The 19,313-nt window shown below is 35.4% G+C and overlaps 2 protein-coding genes across 2 annotated transcripts; both read left to right on the top strand.

The window, feature by feature from the left end:
• Window positions 1-3,313: 3,313 nt before the first annotated feature.
• On the top strand, window positions 3,314-5,038 carry LOC137829336 (uncharacterized). The gene is made up of 3 exons (XM_068636145.1): window positions 3,314-3,547; window positions 3,654-4,069; window positions 4,189-5,038. Exons 1-3 carry the CDS (start codon window positions 3,314-3,316, stop codon window positions 5,036-5,038), a joined length of 1,500 nt encoding a protein of 499 aa, XP_068492246.1.
• Window positions 5,039-14,634: 9,596 nt separating this feature from the next.
• On the top strand, window positions 14,635-17,548 carry LOC137829523 (putative pectate lyase 4). Its single transcript, XM_068636340.2, has 5 exons — window positions 14,635-15,181; window positions 15,272-15,623; window positions 15,905-16,115; window positions 16,226-16,294; window positions 17,158-17,548. Exons 1-5 carry the CDS (start codon window positions 14,938-14,940, stop codon window positions 17,386-17,388), a joined length of 1,107 nt encoding a protein of 368 aa, XP_068492441.1. The 5' UTR covers window positions 14,635-14,937; the 3' UTR covers window positions 17,389-17,548.
• Window positions 17,549-19,313: the final 1,765 nt, after the last annotated feature.

Raw genomic sequence — 19,313 nt, 5'->3', positions numbered from 1 at the left:
ATTTATTGCATATTACAGCTAGCCTATTTGCTTCATCATGTGTTTCCTTGAAAGCAGCAAGCAATTGATCATAGTTATCATAATCCACAGAAAATTCACTTACTGAATCAGAGATTGACTCCTCATCCTTCATCATGAAGCACAGATTGTTTTCCTCATTCTCAGTTGAAGAGCTGCTGGTTGAAGATACTTCATTTTCTTCCCATGAGATGTAAGCTCTTCTTCCCTTGCTCCTTTCAACTCTCTTGCTGGCAGATTTATCCTTTGATTGATTGTTTGGACAATCCGTTTTGATGTGCCCTGTTTTGCCACAGCCAAAGCAAGTATAGTTAGAGGATTTTGAATCATTGGGTTTAGGATACCTTCTTTTCTACTGGTTCCTATCTCTATTTTTCTTCTTCAGGAATTTGCTGAATCTTTTTGTAAGAAGACTGATTGTTTCAGCATCTTCTTTTTCCTCCTTGATCTCATTCTGTTCACTTGCTTTCAGTGCAAGACCTTTGGGTTTTCTCTCTGTTGTTTCCTGCTCTTTGAGTCTCTTGAGCTCTAGCTCATGCTCCATTAGCTTTCCAAAGAGTGCAGCAGTTCCCAGCTTTGACAGATCACGGCTTTCAGATATGGCAGTCATCTTTGGTTGCCAGCTTCTGTCGAGGCACTTCAATATCTTTATGTTGAGTTCCTTTCTGTCAAATTCTTTTCCCAAACCAGTAAGGTGATTCATAATATGAGTGAACCTTTTCTGCACATCAGCAATGCTCTCCTCGGGTTTCATTTTAAACAATTCATATTCTTGGATGAGATAATGTTTTCTTGACCTCTTCACATCTTCAGTACCCTCATGAGTGACTTCTAAGACTTCCCACATCTCCTTAGCTGACTTACATTGGGATATCCTGAAGAACTGATCCATTGTTAATGCAGAGGTTATGATGTTCTTGGCCACAAGATCATGTTGAGCCTTCCTCCTTTCGGTCTCATTCCATTCAGATCTTGGCTTTGCCACTTCTTCATCCTTGACAACCTGCATTGGCACATAGGGTCCATGGACCACAACTTCCCAGATTAATGCATCAATAGATTCCATGAAAATTCGCAATCTAATTTTCCAAAATGCATAATTCATTCCATTGAACATAGGTGGTCTATTAACAACAGATCCCTCAGCAAAAAGCACTTTAAACTCAGACATTATTGCAAACAAACTTTATTAACATACAAGTCATAGCTCTTGATACCAATTGTTTGGTTTAATAGTGCCAAAGTTCAAGAGGGGGGTGTGAATTGATCTTTTAAAAGTTTCTCGCATAATCAGTATTTATCACCGTGTACAGAAAATAAATCGATTTATTTGAAATTGAACAGATTTATTTTGGCACTGTTTGTGTTTGAAAAACGTTTAGACAGTCAAGTTAATCACAGAATTATGCAGATCGATTTTCCAGATACACACACTGATATAATGAAGAAAAAAAGTGAATCACAAAACAACAAGCTTCAATTTTAAGCAAGTGATTAAGGTTCAATTAATAGCTTGACAATTACTTGAGTAACCTATCACAATCAATATGTTCAAGTGGCTTTTAACAGATTTTATATGTTCTTATCAGAATCAAACAGCTTTTTCAGAAATTAAGAACAATATGAAACAAGCCCAGAAAGAACAGATTTATTATTAATTGAACAGATTTATTTCTTGACAGTTTAACAGTTATGCATAAATTTAAGTGCAGAGATTAAGGGAGAAAGAACACAAGGCAATTATACTGGTTCACTCAACTGAGCTACATACAGTCTTCACCTAAATCAAGGTGAAATTCTCTAAATCACAATTCAAATAAACACAAATCCCACTGTTCTTGAACCCTACAAGAACTTAGGTACACTTGTTGAAAAACCCTATTTCAGCACACATACACTCTTCAAGAAACCCTATCAAGAAAAGTGTACAACCAAACTTTTACAAGAAAAGAAATGTGAAGCGACTACACCTGATTGAGGATGCAGAAATCTGCCTTAAACCAGTAGAACAGATTGCTAGAACAGTAGCAACACCTCTCACCAAGCTTTTGGAACCAAACAAGAACAAGCACTTTGTGATTTTCGAAATCTTTTAAGAACAGATGCTAATTCTTTGTAAATCCTCAATTCTCTGATGCAAAACTTGTTTTTACAATTGTATGATCAATGTTTAAACTCAGAAACAAGTTTTCATTTTATAGAAAACCAACTTACAACAGATTTTTGAAAAACAGTTAAAGCTGTTATAAAATGAACAGATTGAAAATAAAATGAACAGATTTATTTTCAAAAGCAGTTAGAGAATTTGTTATGTGAGGAGACTTAGTCAGCCATTCTGGTGCAGGGACAAAACTGAAAATCGTTTAAGATAGCCATGGCACCAGAGTCAAAAAGAATCTATTCATTTACAGATGAACAGATTTATTTTTCAAAACGAAAACAGAAAAAGCTTAACTATTTAAAACACAGTCGTTTTGAAAGGTAGAAGACTTAGTAAAAAATACTTGATGCACAAAATCTAATTTTCATAAGACTTAGCCAAGGCATCAGTTTAAAAAAGAATATGTTTATTTGGAAAAGAACATATTTACTTTTATGCAGTAAACGTGTTTTTTGTAAAACATGTGAAAAACAGTTTAAGAAACCTTATGCTTGTTCTTATCACATGGCCAGTGGTTAGGAGGTGAGTTACTCAGCAAAAAAACCTACTCTTAAACAACCTCAAAACACTACCTATGACATACTTAAAGCAAAAGGAAATATACATGAATTGTACATAAAAGTCTTCATCAAACACATGTCTTGAAGGGGCAGCAACCATCTTCAACATAGATGAGGTGAATAAAATTTCATTCTATTTATGTTTATTTCTTTATAATTTGAAGAAGTGATTTTGTAATATTGTTGGAATAACTTTGTGTAGGTTTTTCATTCGCGAGAAGACTTACTTGAATGGGTTTGTAGGGTTGCTTATAGACTTGGTTTTGTTATTGTCATTATTAGGTCTGACATAGCAAATGGAAAGCAAGGAAGAAAAACATGTCTTGTTAGTCTGTGAAAGGGGGGTAGTTACAGAAAGTACAAGGATGGTTTGGAGGTTACTGTAACTGGTACTCGAAAATGTCAATGTCCCTTTAAATTACGAGGTAAACCTATTGGAAAGGGTCAAGGTTGGGTACTTAAGGTATTATGTGGTACTCATAATCATGATTTGTATGATACATTAGTTGGTCATCCATATGCGGGCAGATTAAAAGCGAATGAACATTCCATGCTTGTTGATATGACTAAAAACATGGTTAAACCGAGTAACATACTATGTACTTTGAAGGAGAATAATGAGGATAATATGACAACAATAAAGCAAGTATACAATGCAAGATACTCGTACAAGAGATCAGTTAGAGGACCACGAACTGAGTTACAACAATTAATGATGTTGTTAGACCGTGACAACTATCTTCACTGCAGTACGTGTCATGAGTCTTCCAATATTGTTAGTGATATTTTTTGGACTCATCCTGATGCTGTGAAACTTTTGAATACATTTAACATTGTATTCTTGATGGATACGACTTACAAAACAAACAAATATTAACTGCCTTTGCTTGAGATTTTTGGTGTGACTTGTACAGGTTTGTCCTTTTCTACTGGTTTTGCATTCTTATCTGGCGAGAAGGAAACAAACTTCATATGGACTACAAAAATTTAGAGGGTCACTTTTGACATCGCATGTGGGGCCTGAAGTCATTGTTTGTGATAGAGATCTTGCTTTGATGAATGTCATCAATATTGTGTTTCCTAAAGCAAGAAATTTTCTTTGTCAGTTTCATATCAATAAGAATGTTAAAGCAAAGTGTAAAATGTTGGTTGATTTTGTCGAGGCTTGGGAAGTTGTGATGGATTCATGGAGGACTATCATTGACTGTACATATATTGCTAAATTTGATGAGTTTGTTAAAAGTTTTGAAACTATTTGTTCACCGTGGCCATTACTTGTTGAATATGTGAAGAACGCATGGATTATTCCGCACAAAGAAAAATTTGTAAGGTGTTGGACATATTCGTTAATGCATTTGGGAAATACAACATCAAACAATTATATCAATGCTTTTACTTTGTTTAGAACATGTATAACGTCTAATTGTTTTATGTTTTATACTTATACAGGGTTGAATCAGCTCATTGGTCTTTGAAACAAATATTACAAAATAGCATGGGAGACTTGTGCTCATGTTGGGATGCTATCAAGCATGTTATTATACTTCAACATAACGAAATCAAGGCATCCTTTGAAATGAGTCTACATGTGATAGGACACACATTCAATGTGCATTTGTATAAAATGTTGGTTGGCTTTGTATCTAAACATGCTTTGATTCTCATTGCTGAAGAGTTTGATCAGGTTCATGATGTGGGGTTTGATAGTGAATGTTGTGGATGTGTACTTAGACGGACTCACAGATTACCATGTGCTTGTCAATTAGCCAAATATGCTATGGGTGTCATTCCTCTTAATGAAGTTCATGTTATGTGGACGAGACTGAGCTTTTCAGATTTATCTGAATGTGATTCATCATCTGAGTTGTCAATTCAACAAGAATGGGATGTCATTCTATCCCGGTTCAAACAGGTTGACATGTGTGGCAAAGTGACAATTAAAAACAAGTTGCGTGAAATTGCCTACCCAGACATGACAATATTATGTGCACCACTTAATGTAGTTAAGACAAAAGGATCCCAAAAGAGTCAAGCAAACAAATTTCAGAGGTCTACAAAACGCATCCCTTCATATTTTGAGCATGTAGATCACATCCATCTTGTAAACGAAAGCTCATCATCTTTGAAGACTCCTAAGGGAAAGGTTAAGGGGACAACCAACACCAATGCAATTCCCATGCTTAATCAATTTCATCCAAAATGTCACCCTTATATTTTGGATGTAATAGATGTTAAAGCGGATGGACATTGTGGGTTTCGTGCTATTGCCTCCTTGTTAGGGATGGGTGAAGAGTCATAGCCACTTATAAAAATGGATTTATTCAAAGAAATATCTCAGTAACGCAAAGAATACGCAAAACTGTTAGGTGGTCGTCAACGGGTAGAACATATCAAGAGATCCCTACTAGTGGATGAGTTGTCAGTGGTAAATGTATATTCATAAGAGTCATGTGCATTGATTAATTGAACTTGTATGCTATCTAATTTCATTATTGTATTTTGCAGGCTAGTGTTGACAAATGGATGACAATACCGGATATGGGATACTTAATAGCAAGCAGATACAATATTATCTTAGTCTGTTTGTCTTTGAAACAAAATATTACTATTTTTCCATTGCGTACTGCACCCCCAACCGATGTTAGTTTACACTGATTACTATGTACTGGCCATGTATATGATTCACACTTTGTGCAGGTAAAAATGGTTGATGATTGTCCCATACCTACCGCTGACATTTTATGGTGTACACATTGTTACCCAGAGACAAGATTATGGTCATCATATTACGTTGGTCGGATGCAATCTTTTACCCAATTAATTAGTATTAGTCCGACATATGTGAACTTTGGAGACGATTGATGTAGACATAATTTATTATGTGGGGTTCTTATTCATAATTTATTACTTAACTTTTGATTCATAATTTATTACTTCAGTTCCGATTCATAATGAATTTGTGTTTATGTCAGATAAAAATAAAATAGCAAACACTACAACATAAATTAATTAAACCATATTGTACACATACAAATTTACTATTATTACAATCATGTAATAAAAAAAATATAAACGATGTCCACGAACATTACGTGATTGTCTAGTGTACACCGCCCCGTCATCTGTCATGCTTCGGGCTAAATGCAGCGCTGCCTTTGTACTCTCATATGCGTCAGTGCCTTCAGTAACCTGACGACAATCTATCATGCGTTGGAGAATACTAACAATGCGCCTAAATATACCCTGCACCAACTTCAAAATAAATTAAACTTCTCAAATATATTGTTTAATCACATAACAATAAAAAAAAACTTACCGAATGTGCACGCTTATCTTGAGACGAGAGACCTGCCTGCTCAGCATTTGGACTACGAAGGCGAGGATGTGGTACAACATAGGGTCGATCTCCAAGCTCACCTCTGCGAATGTATGGGTGTGACACCGTCCTGAACCAAGACATGTATGTTGAAGATGGTTGCTGCCCCTTCAAGACATGTGTTTGATGAAGCCATTTGTGTACATTTCATGTATAGTTACAATTTGCTTTAAGAATGTCTTAGGTATAGTTTAGAGGTTGTTTAGAATAGGCTTTTTGCTAGGTAACTCACCTCTTAACCCCTGACCATGTGATAAGAGCAAGCACAAATTTTCTGAAACTGTTTTTCACATGTTTTGCAAAAACACCCTTACTGCATAAAAATAAATCTGTTCTTTTCTAAATGAATGGATTCTTTTCTAAAATGATGCATTGACTAAGTCTTTTGAAAATCAGGTTTTGTGCATCAAGTATTTTGACTAAGTCTTCACTCTTTCAAAATGACTGTGTTTCAATAGTTAAGACTTTTCTGTTATCGTTTTGAAAAATAAATCTGTTCATATGTAAATGAATAGATTCTTTTTAGTCTGGTGTCATATTTATCTTAAAAGGTTTTTTTTTTCATTATATACTTGCACCATAGTGTTTGACTGAGTCTCTTTTCACATAACAGATTCTCTAACTGCTTTTGAAAATAAATCTGTTCATTTTATTTTCAATCTGTTCTTTTTATAACAACTTTAACTATTTTTTGAAAATCTGTTATAAGTTGTTTTATTATAAAAAGAAAACGTATTCCTGCGTTTAAAAGTGAATCATACAATTGAGAAAACAAGTTTTACAACAGAGAATTAAGGATTTACAGAGAATTAGCATGTGTTCTTGAAAGATTTTACAAATCAAAAGTGTGCTTGTTCTTGGTTGGCTCTAAGGCTTGGTTAGAGGTGTTGCTACTGTGTGATAAATTTGTACTACTGGTCTAAGGCAGATTTCTGCATCCCCTATTAGGTGTATTCGTTCCATACTTCATTCTCTGTAAAAGTGTAGTTGTAAACTCTTCTTGATAGGGTTTCTTGAAGAGTTGTGTGTGTTGGAGTAGTGTTTTTCAGCAAAGTTTGGTCTTGTTCTTGTAGGGTTCAAGAACAGTGGTGTTTGTAATTGTTTGAATTGTGTTTTAGTGAATTTCACCTTGGATTAGGTGAAGACTGGATGTAGCTCATTGGAGTGAACCCGTATAATTGTTTTGTTTTCATTCTCTTTAAATCTCTGCACTCAATAACTGCTAAATAGACTAAACTGTCAAGAAATAAATTTGTTCAATTGTAATTAAATCTGTTCTTTCTGGGCACGATATACTGTTCTTGATTTTCTAAAGAATTTCTGCATAAATTCATATGTGGTGAAACATCATTGAATTTCATGCTCTGTGAAGGTTAATACAATCTGTTAAGTGTTTAGAAAAAATCAAACATTAGCTTTGCATTCAAAGGTTGTGATTAATTGCTGAAGCTCACTGTTTTAATTCTGCAAAAATCAATTTGGACTTTGGCTGCAAATCATCTAATTCAATCTTAAAATCAAAGATTATTCAACTAAGATAAACACCTTAAAATACATAAACAGTATAAAAATAAATCTATTCATTGGTAAATAAATCGATTTATTTTCTGTGTACTGTGACAATATCTGATTCTGTGCGAAACTTTTAAAAGGTCAATTCACCCCCATCTTGAACTTTGACACTATTGAACCCAACAATTGGTATCAAGAGCTAGGACTTGTATTTTAATCAAGTTTATTTGCAATAATGTCTGAGTTTAAAGTGCTTTTTGCTAAGGGATCTTCTGTCAATAGACCACCTATGTTCAATGGAATGAATTATGCTTTTTGGAAAATTAGAATGAAGATTTTCATGGAATCTATTGACGTGTTAATTTGGGAGGTTGTGGTCCATGGACCCTATGTGCCAATGCAGGTTGTCAAGGATGAAGAAGTGGTAAAGCCAAGATCTGAATGGAATGAGATTGAGAGGAAGAAGGCTCAATATGATCTTGTGGCCAAGAACATCATAACCTCCTCATTAACAATGGATGAGTTCCTCAGGATATCCCAATGCAGTTCAGCTAAGGAGATGTGCGAGGTCTTGGAAGTCACTCATGAGGGTACTGAAGATGTGAAGAGACCAAGAAAACATTCTCTCATCCAATAATATGAATTGTTTAGAATGCAACTCGAGGAGAGCATTGCTTATGTGCAGAAAAGGTTCACTCATATTGTGAATCACCTTACTGGTTTGGGAAAGGAATTTGATAGAGAGGAACTCAACATAAAAGTGCTGAAGTGCCTCGACAAAAGCTGGAAACCCAAGGTGACTGCCATATTTGAAAGTCATGATCTGCCAAAGCTGTCAACTGCTGCACTCTTTGGAAAATTAATGGAGCATGAGCTGGAGCTCAAGAGACTCAAAGAGCAGGAAACAGTGGAAAGAAAACCCAAGGGACTTGCACTGAAAGCAAGTGAACAGAGTGAGATCAATGGGGAAAAAGAAGATGCTGAACATGATGAAACAATCAGCCTACTTACAAAGATGTTCAACAGATTCCTGAAGAAGAAAATCATAGATAGGAACCAACAGAAAAGAAGGTATCCTAAACCTAATGAATCAAATTCCTCTAACTACACTTCCTTTGGCTGTGGCAAAACAGGGCACATCACAATGGATTGTCCAAAAAATCAATCAAAGGACAAATCTGCCAGCAAGAAGGTTGAAAGGAGCAAGGGGAGAAGAGCTTACATATTCGTGGAAAGAGAATGAAGTATCTTCAACCAGCAGCTCTTCAACTGCGAGTGAGGAAAACAATCTGTGCTTCATGGTGTAAGATGAAAGGTCAATTGCTTGTTGCTTTCAAAGAAACACATGATGAAGCAAATAGGCTAGCTGTAATATGCAGTAAGTTGTAAAAGGTAAATAATGTGCTTGCACCTAAAGTAAAAACACTTGAGGAAGAACTGCATAAGGCCAAACCAGATCTGGTAAGCCTTGAACTAACATGCTTGCATGCCTCTATTAAAACCTGTGAAAACTGCAAAAAATTGGAAAAACAAGTAGAATATTTGCTAAAAACCCTTTTCAATTTCACCAAGGGAAGAGAGAACCTTGAGTCTCTCCTTGGTTCACAGAATGCTGTTTTCAACAATAATGGTATTGGTTATAACCCTGGAAATGTAACCAATGTCAAAAAGCTTTCAAGTTTTTTTGTTCCAGCAAAATCAGGTTTCTCAACTTTTAACAGTGGCAAAAAGGTATCTCATGTAACCTATTTTTACTGCATGAAATCTGGTCATACCTCTAGGTCATGTATTGCTAGAAAGCATCTTGTTCCTAAGAACTTAGCAAAATGGCTACCAAAGGGAAAGTTTTAATCTGTGTTGGACCCTATACTAAAAAGGGTACCATTTGTATCATCTTTGCTCTGTTTTGCAGAAAGGCAGCAAGAGAAATCAATGGTACTTGGACAGTGGTTGTTCCAAACATATGACTGGAGATCTTACAAAATTCACTAGCTTGAAGCTCAAGGCAGAGGGACATGTAACCTATGGTGATAATAACCGAGGAAGAATTTTGGGCAGAGGCACTGTTGGAACAGGGAATTCAACCACTATTGAGAATTTGCTTTATGCAAAGGACTCAAGCATAGCCTTCTTAGTATCAGTCAACTTTGTGACAAAGGATACAAGGTGAACTTCAAGTCAAAGGGCTGCACAATCTCAAGTGACTCCTCTGGTAAGGTGTTGTTTACTGGTAAGAGAGTGAATAAAATATACCTTTTGGATATCATGGAAACTAACTCTTCAAATGAGTGTTTATTATCTAGAAGTGATGAGTCTTGGCTGTGGCACAGGAGGTTAGCTCACATACACACTCATCACTTAAATAAATTGAAATCTAAAGATCTTGTTTCTGGTTTACCTAACATTAAATTTCAGGATAACAGGCTCTGTGATGCTTGTGTGAGAGGTAATCAAATCAAATCCTCTTTCAATTCAAAAGACATTGTTTCTACAAAAAAATCCATTTGATGTATTACATATGGACTTGTTTGGACCCTCTAGAGTTGCTAGCTTGGCTGGAAATTTGTATGTTTTAGTTGTTGTGGATGACTACTCTAGATTTACATGGACTTTGTTTCTTGCACATAAAAATTATGCTTACAATGCTTTTAAGAAATTAGCAAAGGTTCTGCATAATGAAAATGGTTGTTGTATAAAATCAATTCGAAGTGATCATGTGGGAGAGTTTCAGAATGCTAGATTTGAGAGGTTCTGTGAGAAACATGGGATATCACATACCTTTTCAGCCCCTAGGACTCCCAAACAAAACAGTGTAGTTGAAAGGAAAAATAGATCATTACAGGAACTAGCTAGAACTATGTTAAATGAATCTAAGCTTCCTAAGTATTTTTGAGTAGATGCAGTCTATACTGCAGCTTATGTGTTAAACAAAACCTTAATTAGACCCATTCTTAAGAAAACACCATATGAAGCTCACTGTTTTAATTCTGCAAAAATCAATTTGGACTTTGCCAGCAAATCATCTAATTCAATCTTAAAATCAAAGATTATTCAACTGAGATAAACACCTTAAAATACATAAACAGTATAAAAATAAATTTGTTCATTGGTAAATAAATCGATTTATTTTATGTATACTGTAACAATACCTGATTCTGTCCAAAACTTTTAAAAGGTCAATTCACCCCCCCTCTTGAACTTTGACACTATTGAACCCAGCAATGTACTCACGAACACATGCAGGTAGACTAGAAGCAACTGTCAAACATGTCACCAAGTGGGGATCAAATTGCAACCACCTTTGATCAATGACATGTGCACCAGGACTCTCAGTCGGTGGAATGCTCTGCTCGTAGCCAAATTGGCACAACACACGCTCGGGCATATGTCTTTGTGATAAGTTGCCCAATCGTAGGTGACCTGAGAATAAATAAATGGTCTCAAATGGCTTGCTCAATCTGTGGTCCTCATATGGAGTCCAGATGACTTCATCGTGTGTGAGCCCATCCAACTACACCCGCACATCACCAACAACACAAATATGATGGGCAACAATGTATCGTGTTGCCCATGGATGTACCTCGTCATATGAGGGATTAATATACCTTCTTCCCATGCCCGAGAAGTGCTCATAAATCATGCCTGCGTAATTCGATCATATTAATTATAAAATATTTAATACAAAAAATTATGGAATGTAACATGTGATTGCTAATTATTCGTATGGTTTCATACCTGAACAAGTGTCACATAACTGCCCAACTGCTTTGTCTTAAAGTAGGAGGCATCCCTCAACTGCTCAGATGTGTAAGTGTTGTTGCTCCCCATGCGTATCCACCGCACATACGAAGATTGTTGAATAACAACAAGTACGAAACAGATACGGATGTGGCACTTTTATCTGCAAAAATAGTGGATCCAACCACATGCAACACGTAAGCTCTAGCAACACACTCCCAAGCCTCTTAAGTGCAACATCCCGCATATATATCTCGAAGCCAACTCAATCGTACGTGGACGCCTCGACACTGCCTCATCTCAGCCTTCTCACGAGCCTCCTCCACCCCTAGTAACTCAGTTAAAATAGTTGCAGCTCCGTTGTACTCTAAGGGCACACACGTAGGGAATTGACCCAAAATGGGGAGGTGTAAAAGAGATGACACATCATCAAGTGTGATGGTCATCTCACCTATGGGAAGGTGGAAAGAGTTTGTCTCAGCATGCCACCTTTCAACAAAGGCTGAAATCAACCCCTGTCCCCCACCTCATAGCTTATATTGCACAGACTAAATAATCCAGAATTTTGTATAAGAACCTCAATCTCAGCATGAGGCATCCCAAATTTACGTAATTTCCTACCGTGGGATACCAATTTAAGTTCTCCCCGATCCTAATACAAAATTTGTATATATTTAATATAATTAAATCAATTTAAACAATAATTAACAAAGACAATTTAATTGAAGATTTTTTCGTTCTTACCTCACCCTCCCAAAGCTTAACAACAACATGATCAACAAAATTTACCAGCAAAGACATATCAGAAGGACCTCCAGGAAACCCTTCTCCCTGGTCCACTTGCCCATCATCATGTAATTCTTGTGATTGTCATTAACAATATGAACATCAACACCAATTCTTTCCTCGACAACACCTCGATCTCTTCTACAAACGGATGTCGTCGGTCTTATTCGATCATGACCCTGAGATCCACCACCTCTTGTTTTAGCCATATCTGTCATAGTTGAACCATGACACATAATCTAAAAAAAATTTCTTCAACGGGAAACAAAATAAACTAAACACGGATTGCATAGGTGAAACTCCAAAAAAAAGTCACTTCCAGATTAGCTAATCCAAAATCCTAAAATTAATACTACCGGATTACCTAATCCGAAACCAACTTAAACAACAACACTAATACATAATCCGAAACATTAAAAAACACATACCGGATTATATAAGCCAGAACTAATTAAACACTACCGGATTATTTAATCTGAAAACCTATGTAATCCGTAACTCACGCAATTTGGAACTATTGAAAAAGACTACCGGATTATTAAATACAGAACCTAACTACACACTACCAGATTTAAGAATTTGTATGATGCGAAACAAAGAGAATGCATGCTTTAAAACAGTTCCTCTACAAAGAATCCGGAACTAACCTTTTCAGTGTTGGATGAAGAGGCTCAATGCTTGAGCAGTGATTTGGAGTTTAGAATGGAAGTGAGTGGTGCTGCTTTGAAGGGGAGGATGGGGGTTGCTGGGAGAGGATGAACGTTTGTTGGTGGTTTGAAGGAAAGGGGGTGAACGTGTTGGTTCTTTGAAGGAGAGGAGTGGGTGTCGCCGCGCTTGTGCTGCTGCTGGGTGAAAGGCAAAGTGTCAAAACAAAATGTGGAAAGGTAAAATGAGGTTTACTTTTAATTTTTTAATATTATTTACTAAGGGGCATAATAGTAAAATCAAGTTTATTATGGGGTGGTTGAAGAAGGGATAAAGGAGCAGGAAGAAGCACTCAATTTTATGGGGTTCCTCACAACACAATTCATGGGCTCTAACAATTTTTTTAAGCCCGATTAACTCTATATGTGGTGAACCAGAGGCAAGACTAGAAAGAGGCAATTTCTCCCTGCACCATTTCATTTTTTATATGCACCCAACGTAACTTTTTAAATCAATCTTTACCCTCATATATCTGCTTACCGATGCCAATATCCAGAAGTCACATATTTGCCTATGGATATTAGTTTTCATAAGTGTCAGTTTTGCCTACAGATATCGAGATTCATAAGTGTCAGCTTTGCCTATGGATATTGGTATCCGGAAGTGTCATGTTTGCCTACGGATATTGTCAGCCAAAACTAGCACTCTTTGACTACTGACATCTTTATCTGGAAGGCACCATCATGCTTCTGGGTATACATATCCTGAAGTCAATCACCCTCAACTTTTGCCTATGGATATTAATATCCGAAACTAACCAAGAAAAACATTCATCCAGACATAAGCATCTGGAACTCAACTAGATATACACATCTGGAACTCATAACATAGTTACGGATATAAATATCTGAAACCCACAAGAAACACGAAAACTAACGGTGCCTTCTCGCTATGCCTTCGCTCTCTGTCGTCGTTGAAGTGCTTCAAAAACGCTACCTTCGTGTGTGTTTGGCTCAATGTTTGGAAACATGCAGTGTACTTGGCATACTTTTCACTTCATTAAGGATGTTTTAGTCATTTTACATGTACATATTGGACGTTCACGTTTTTTAAAATGACTATTTTATTCTTCTTTAAAATGACTTCCAAATAACCTATTCCAAAATATTTTTCCAAAATATATTTTTCATTTTTCAGAATTCATGAAATATATTTCGGAACATATTTTCTATAACAAGATAAGATTTAAACAAAATTTTCAAAATAAAGTTCATGAAACACATGAAAAATATTTTAAAATAAACTCTCCAAAACAAAATTTCTAAACCCTTAAGAAGATATATAATACCTTCTAGAATAATTTTTTGGAATGAGTTTTTCAGAACACATTTTTGAAAAACTTTCTTGAAAACGAGATGTTTTTTTAGCATTCTTCTTCACTTCTTCTTGCAGTACCGATAGCAGTGGTGGAAGGAAGAAGCACACAACAATTTGGTTATTTCACCTAATTATGCGTTGCATGGGGTGCAGAAAGTAATTGCTATATGTTTGAAAGTGCTGATGAATTAACAAAGGAATCCAAGGGAAGTAGACTGAGAACTAGCTTGGATAAACTTGCAAACAAAATATTTACAAGAGATAAAAAATGTGATAAAATTATTCAAACTTCTATAAATTAAACCAGTTTGAAGCATTATTGTATAAAGAATCAGCACTATTAGTTTGTTTGAATCCTTCTATAGGTATAGAAGAACATATGGAGGTGCAGGAAAAAACAGTGTTGCTAGTGATAGTAAGACTGTCCAGCTGATACGTGTTTGAGCTGCAGCCACACAACTAATAGAGTCAATATTCTGGTTCATAACTTTAGAGATTTTTTTCCTCAATTATTCACATCTTTTCCCATTTTATTATTCTCCTCATTTCTCCCAATCCTTCTAGTTGTATAAAGAAGCTGTAACAATCACTGTGCTTGAACTAACGATAATAACTCCATCCCTTTTTAAGAAGTAACAGTAAGATTGATGTTTTGTTACTGTTAACAAATGTTTTGTAACCACAAACACCCAAAGTAGTAAAGTTTTCAGTTTTGCAACAGAACTGAACTGAAGACAGTAGCTTCAAGCGTTTCACACCCAAAAATGGGTAACGCCCATGGACACCGCCATCGCAAACACCCTAACTCCGTTCCTCCGCCCCATAAATACGATCATCCTCCACCATTCCCAACCCCACCACCACCCATAGCCAATTCCAGCATGCTCTCTCTCCCCTACACCCACGTCGACACAACCCTCCGCGCCCTCGCCGCCCAAGCCGAGGGCTTCGGCCGCTTCGCCGTCGGTGGCTTACATGGTCCCCTTCACCGCGTCACATCGCTCGCAGGTTCACCAATTCATCACCTTTTTCCCCAATCCCCTTTTAATCATTCATTCATTGGTGAGGTTTAACTTTAGTATGGCTATATTTCTGCAGATGATGGACCGGGGTCGCTGCGTGAGGCGTGTCGCGGAAAAGAACCGTTGTGGATTGTGTTTGAGGTTTCCGGCACCATTCATCTCTCCTCGTACCTGAACGTGTCGTCTCACAAGACCATCGATGGTCGTGGCCAGAGGATTAAACTCACCGGAAAAGGGTTGCGCCTGAAGGAATGCGAACACGTCATAATCTGCAATCTGGAGTTCGAAGGAGGCAGAGGGCATGATGTTGACGCCATTCAGATCAAACCTAATTCCAAACACATATGGATTGATCGTTGCACGCTCGCTGATTATGATGACGGGCTCATAGACATCACACGAGAAAGCACAGACATTACTATCTCAAGGTACCATAAAAGTCTTGTTTTCTTATGTATATTTTCTGCTTTGTTTTTGTGAAGGACACTGGCTAAAGAATCAAACAAGTAGAAACTTTTACTTATTGGAGTTGTATCGAAAATTAGTCATTTAAATTATGAAGGAGTTTGTTGTTGTTACACTTTCCAATGAAAAAAATCATTTTTAATTTCTTAACTTGTAACTTAAGAAAACTGGTTAGTTTGCACTTTGATTACAAAAGAAGGGTATTGTTTCACTTATTGAAGAAGTACTATTCCATTGTGTGCAGGTGTCACTTCCTTCAGCATGATAAAACCATACTTATTGGGGCTGATCCATCGCATATTGACGATAGGTGCATGAGGGTCACTATACACCATTGTTTTTTCAATGGGACGCGACAGAGGCACCCTCGTGTTAGGTTTGCGAAAGTTCATCTCTACAATAATTATATCAGAAACTGGGGCATATATGCTGCGTGTGCTGGTGTGGAAGCCCAGGTGATTTCTTTTGTTTATCTGTTTTTGTTGGTTTTTTGTTGAATTGGAATTGGTCCTAGGGTGAATTTTGAAACGATATTGATGTCATTTGTGCTGTATGTTTATGCCAGATATTCTCGCAGCATAATATCTATGAAGCGGGACAGAAGAAGGTGGCGTTTAAGTACCTTACTGAGAAGGTTTGTCTAGTTCTTTTTTTAGTGCCAAGGTCATTTTTTCTTCAATTCAATTGGAAACCGCATATTTTCAGTGCAATGTTCAATTGATCTTGTGAGAATGGTTATGAAGTGTGAAAACCAGTTCATGTATTGATCACTTGCTTTTATGTTGGTTTGCATCAGATAATTTTAAAACTTCCTTCATGCGCTAGTATTTTTTTCTGACACAACATGTTAGAACTAGAAAGTTTTAAGATTCAAAATATAATTTACCCTGGTGAACCGTTGAGCATTTTCATTGGATTGAGAATGCGAACGTGACTATTTAAAATAGCCTTTCAATCGACAGGAATATAAAATAGCAACATACATGTCCTAGTATCATGGTATATTGGACTAAACTGAAAAACAGAAAATCATTACAGTTATTATCCCTTCCCTAAAACAGAGGAACTTTAACGGCTATAGAATCTCCACAACTCCAGCATCCTCCCTTAAACTGAAAAACATTGTTAATAAGTTTATTCCAGGATATTTGAAAAAACTCTCCCAGCTTCAAGAACACTTCAAGGTTAACAGTTTTTTGTCATATTTGAAATAAAAGGAAAAATAATAAGTATTTCAGAGAAAGATTTTAATATATGTAATCAGTATTAGTGTATTCTGTTGTTGAGGAAATTCTGGCATTTGGTTGCTTTTCCCTCGGTTAATTTATGAGAATGGAAAATAGTCGTGCTGAAGAGTCTATCTGTATTCAGAGGATATGCACTCTGCAACTTTTTATGCTATATGGCATTTGCTTATTTAAGATGTCTGATGAAATAATATAAAAATATATATATTTGTGCTGGTTAATTAATACTAATTTGGTGCCATCACTGCAGGCAGCAGACAAGGAAGTGGGAACAAGCGGCATCATTAGGTCTGAGGGAGACTTGTTCTTAAATGGTGCTGAACCAGGGTTAATGGCTGAGAACGGAGGCTGCAAAATGTTTCACCCCAGTGAACACTATCCCTCATGGACAGTGGAAGCCCCTACAGACGATCTAAAACATATTCTTCATCACTGCACTGGATGGCAATCTGTTGCTAGGCCAGCAGATAAAGCACTATGACCACAATAGTTACTTTCTTCCTGTGTATAAATATAGATTAATTATGGATCATTAAATACCTGTGTTAAATTATTATGACAATTTAAAGTGTGTAAATTACAATCAATTATCCCACTATGTTTTACTACAAGGAAATGCACTCTAAACTTATTGCACTTTATCTCAATTCTACTTTTCACCATTAACATACTACTCCTTCCATTTCAAGTTCATTAAGTTTTTATAATGGACTGTCATTTACCTCTTTTCAATGCAATAATTGTAATTTTATTTTAATATTACTTAAATAAATATTCACACTATTCTAAATTATTTCATTGTTAGACATAAACCAAATAAGTTTAGGAATACTGCTCAATAATGATTTGTATAGTGTGAACTGCACATTAATTAAATAAAAAAAGTAACTTAATATCTTAATTATTTATGCATTTTTAGGTGTGTTTATAGAAAGGTTTGCTTAAATGTGTAACAGTAATAAAAAAAGTAAAATAAAAAAGTGTAACCAAAAAAAGTCTTAAATTTCATATAAAATGGAAGGGAGGGAGTACATCCTTAAGCAATATGATCTCTCACACGTTAGAATAGGTCAAATTTATAGCCTTCCAAAAGTAAAGAAACATATTCCTTGTAATTGAATAAGTAACTCTTCTCTTTCTCATGTAAAAACTCTACTTAAAGAAATTAGATAAGCAATTACCTATATGTATAAAACATTGTTATCAGTGCGTATATGTCAATTGATCAACAAAATAAGTAGAGCAAAAAGTTATATTTTAATTTAATTACATATCATCAAATTAATCTCGACGAATAATATAAATTTGTGAAAATAAATCAATATAAATCATGGTTAAATAACTTATTTTGGAAATAGTACTGTAACATGATGACTACAAGAAAATCATGAAATGGAAACTAATTTAAAAATTAACAAAAAATTAGTTGTTATAGTGACTAAATTAGATATCATTTTAAAGACTAAAAATATTTTTGATTTCTAAATTAATTTCTATTATTATTAGATGGTCTCTAAATTTGTATCTAATTAGCAACCAAAGTTTATGTTACCAAATTTAGAATTTAAATAATTGGTAAACCTTGGTAGCTAATTAAATACCAATTTAAAAACTATTTATCAATAATAGAAACTAATTTATAAATCAATTTTTTTTAGTTTCTAAAATGGTCTCTAATTTAGTCACTATAGCAACTAACTATTTTTTTTTATCTAAAATTGGTTTCTGTTTCATGATTTTCTTGTGGATATTAGAAATTTTCAATATCATTAAATTATTTTTAAACAAATTTTGAATGACTAATTATCCTCAATTAGTTTATTCAATTTCCTGTTCATTTGTTCTTTACATATAAAACATTATTTTAGAAAGTAAATTAAGAAAATGTTGTATAACATATTTTCTTTATAGTCCTTAAGTTCGTTCTCCCATATGTCACCATGCATCAATTAAGTTTGGTACGTTAATATCGGGGTTTTTGACCATGATGGGGTTATTTGTTTTTCTTTTTACTAAAATGGGGTCCATTTAAAAATAATTACAAATTTATCTAAGTCGTGCCGAATTACATTACATAACTTACTATCCAATATATAAACAATAAAATTTTTTTTAAAAAAATATGACGTGGCAGAAAGCACGACTTTAGTATGACATGGCAGAATCGTGTCAAATTAGGACGATTTGTGCATAAGAAAATGAGGAAATTAATAATCAAACTTGAATTGAATTTTATTATTAAGCTTGTCTGTGCGGACAATTGCTTGTATTGTGACCTTCCGTTCTACAATATTAACATTTTTTTTGCTTATTTGGAATTGAATAATTCATTTTGTTACGAATGCGTTGATGCTAGGTCTTCCTGATTGATGTCAACACATGATGGGGTCATGTAAGAAATTTGGT

This window comes from Phaseolus vulgaris, chromosome 7 (genome assembly GCF_051622355.1).
Source record: "Phaseolus vulgaris cultivar YP4 chromosome 7, ASM5162235v1, whole genome shotgun sequence".
NCBI classification, from domain to species: Eukaryota; Viridiplantae; Streptophyta; class Magnoliopsida; order Fabales; family Fabaceae; genus Phaseolus; species Phaseolus vulgaris.
This window is presented reverse-complemented; position numbering and strand designations above follow the sequence as displayed.

Excerpts from the sequence above, each read along its gene's own strand:
- LOC137829336 (XM_068636145.1), top strand. The coding sequence starts at position 3,314 with ATGGTTAAACCGAGTAACATACTATGTACTTTGAAGGAGAATAATGAG. Across the intron at positions 3,548-3,653 it reads TTTGGACTCATCCTGATGCT|GTTTGTCCTTTTCTACTGGT; the intron begins GTGAAACTTTTG and ends TGACTTGTACAG. Across the intron at positions 4,070-4,188 it reads CACAAAGAAAAATTTGTAAG|GGTTGAATCAGCTCATTGGT; the intron begins GTGTTGGACATA and ends ATACTTATACAG.
- LOC137829523 (XM_068636340.2), top strand. The coding sequence starts at position 14,938 with ATGGGTAACGCCCATGGACACCGCCATCGCAAACACCCTAACTCCGTT. Across the intron at positions 16,116-16,225 it reads GTGCTGGTGTGGAAGCCCAG|ATATTCTCGCAGCATAATAT; the intron begins GTGATTTCTTTT and ends TGTTTATGCCAG. Across the intron at positions 16,295-17,157 it reads TTAAGTACCTTACTGAGAAG|GCAGCAGACAAGGAAGTGGG; the intron begins GTTTGTCTAGTT and ends CCATCACTGCAG.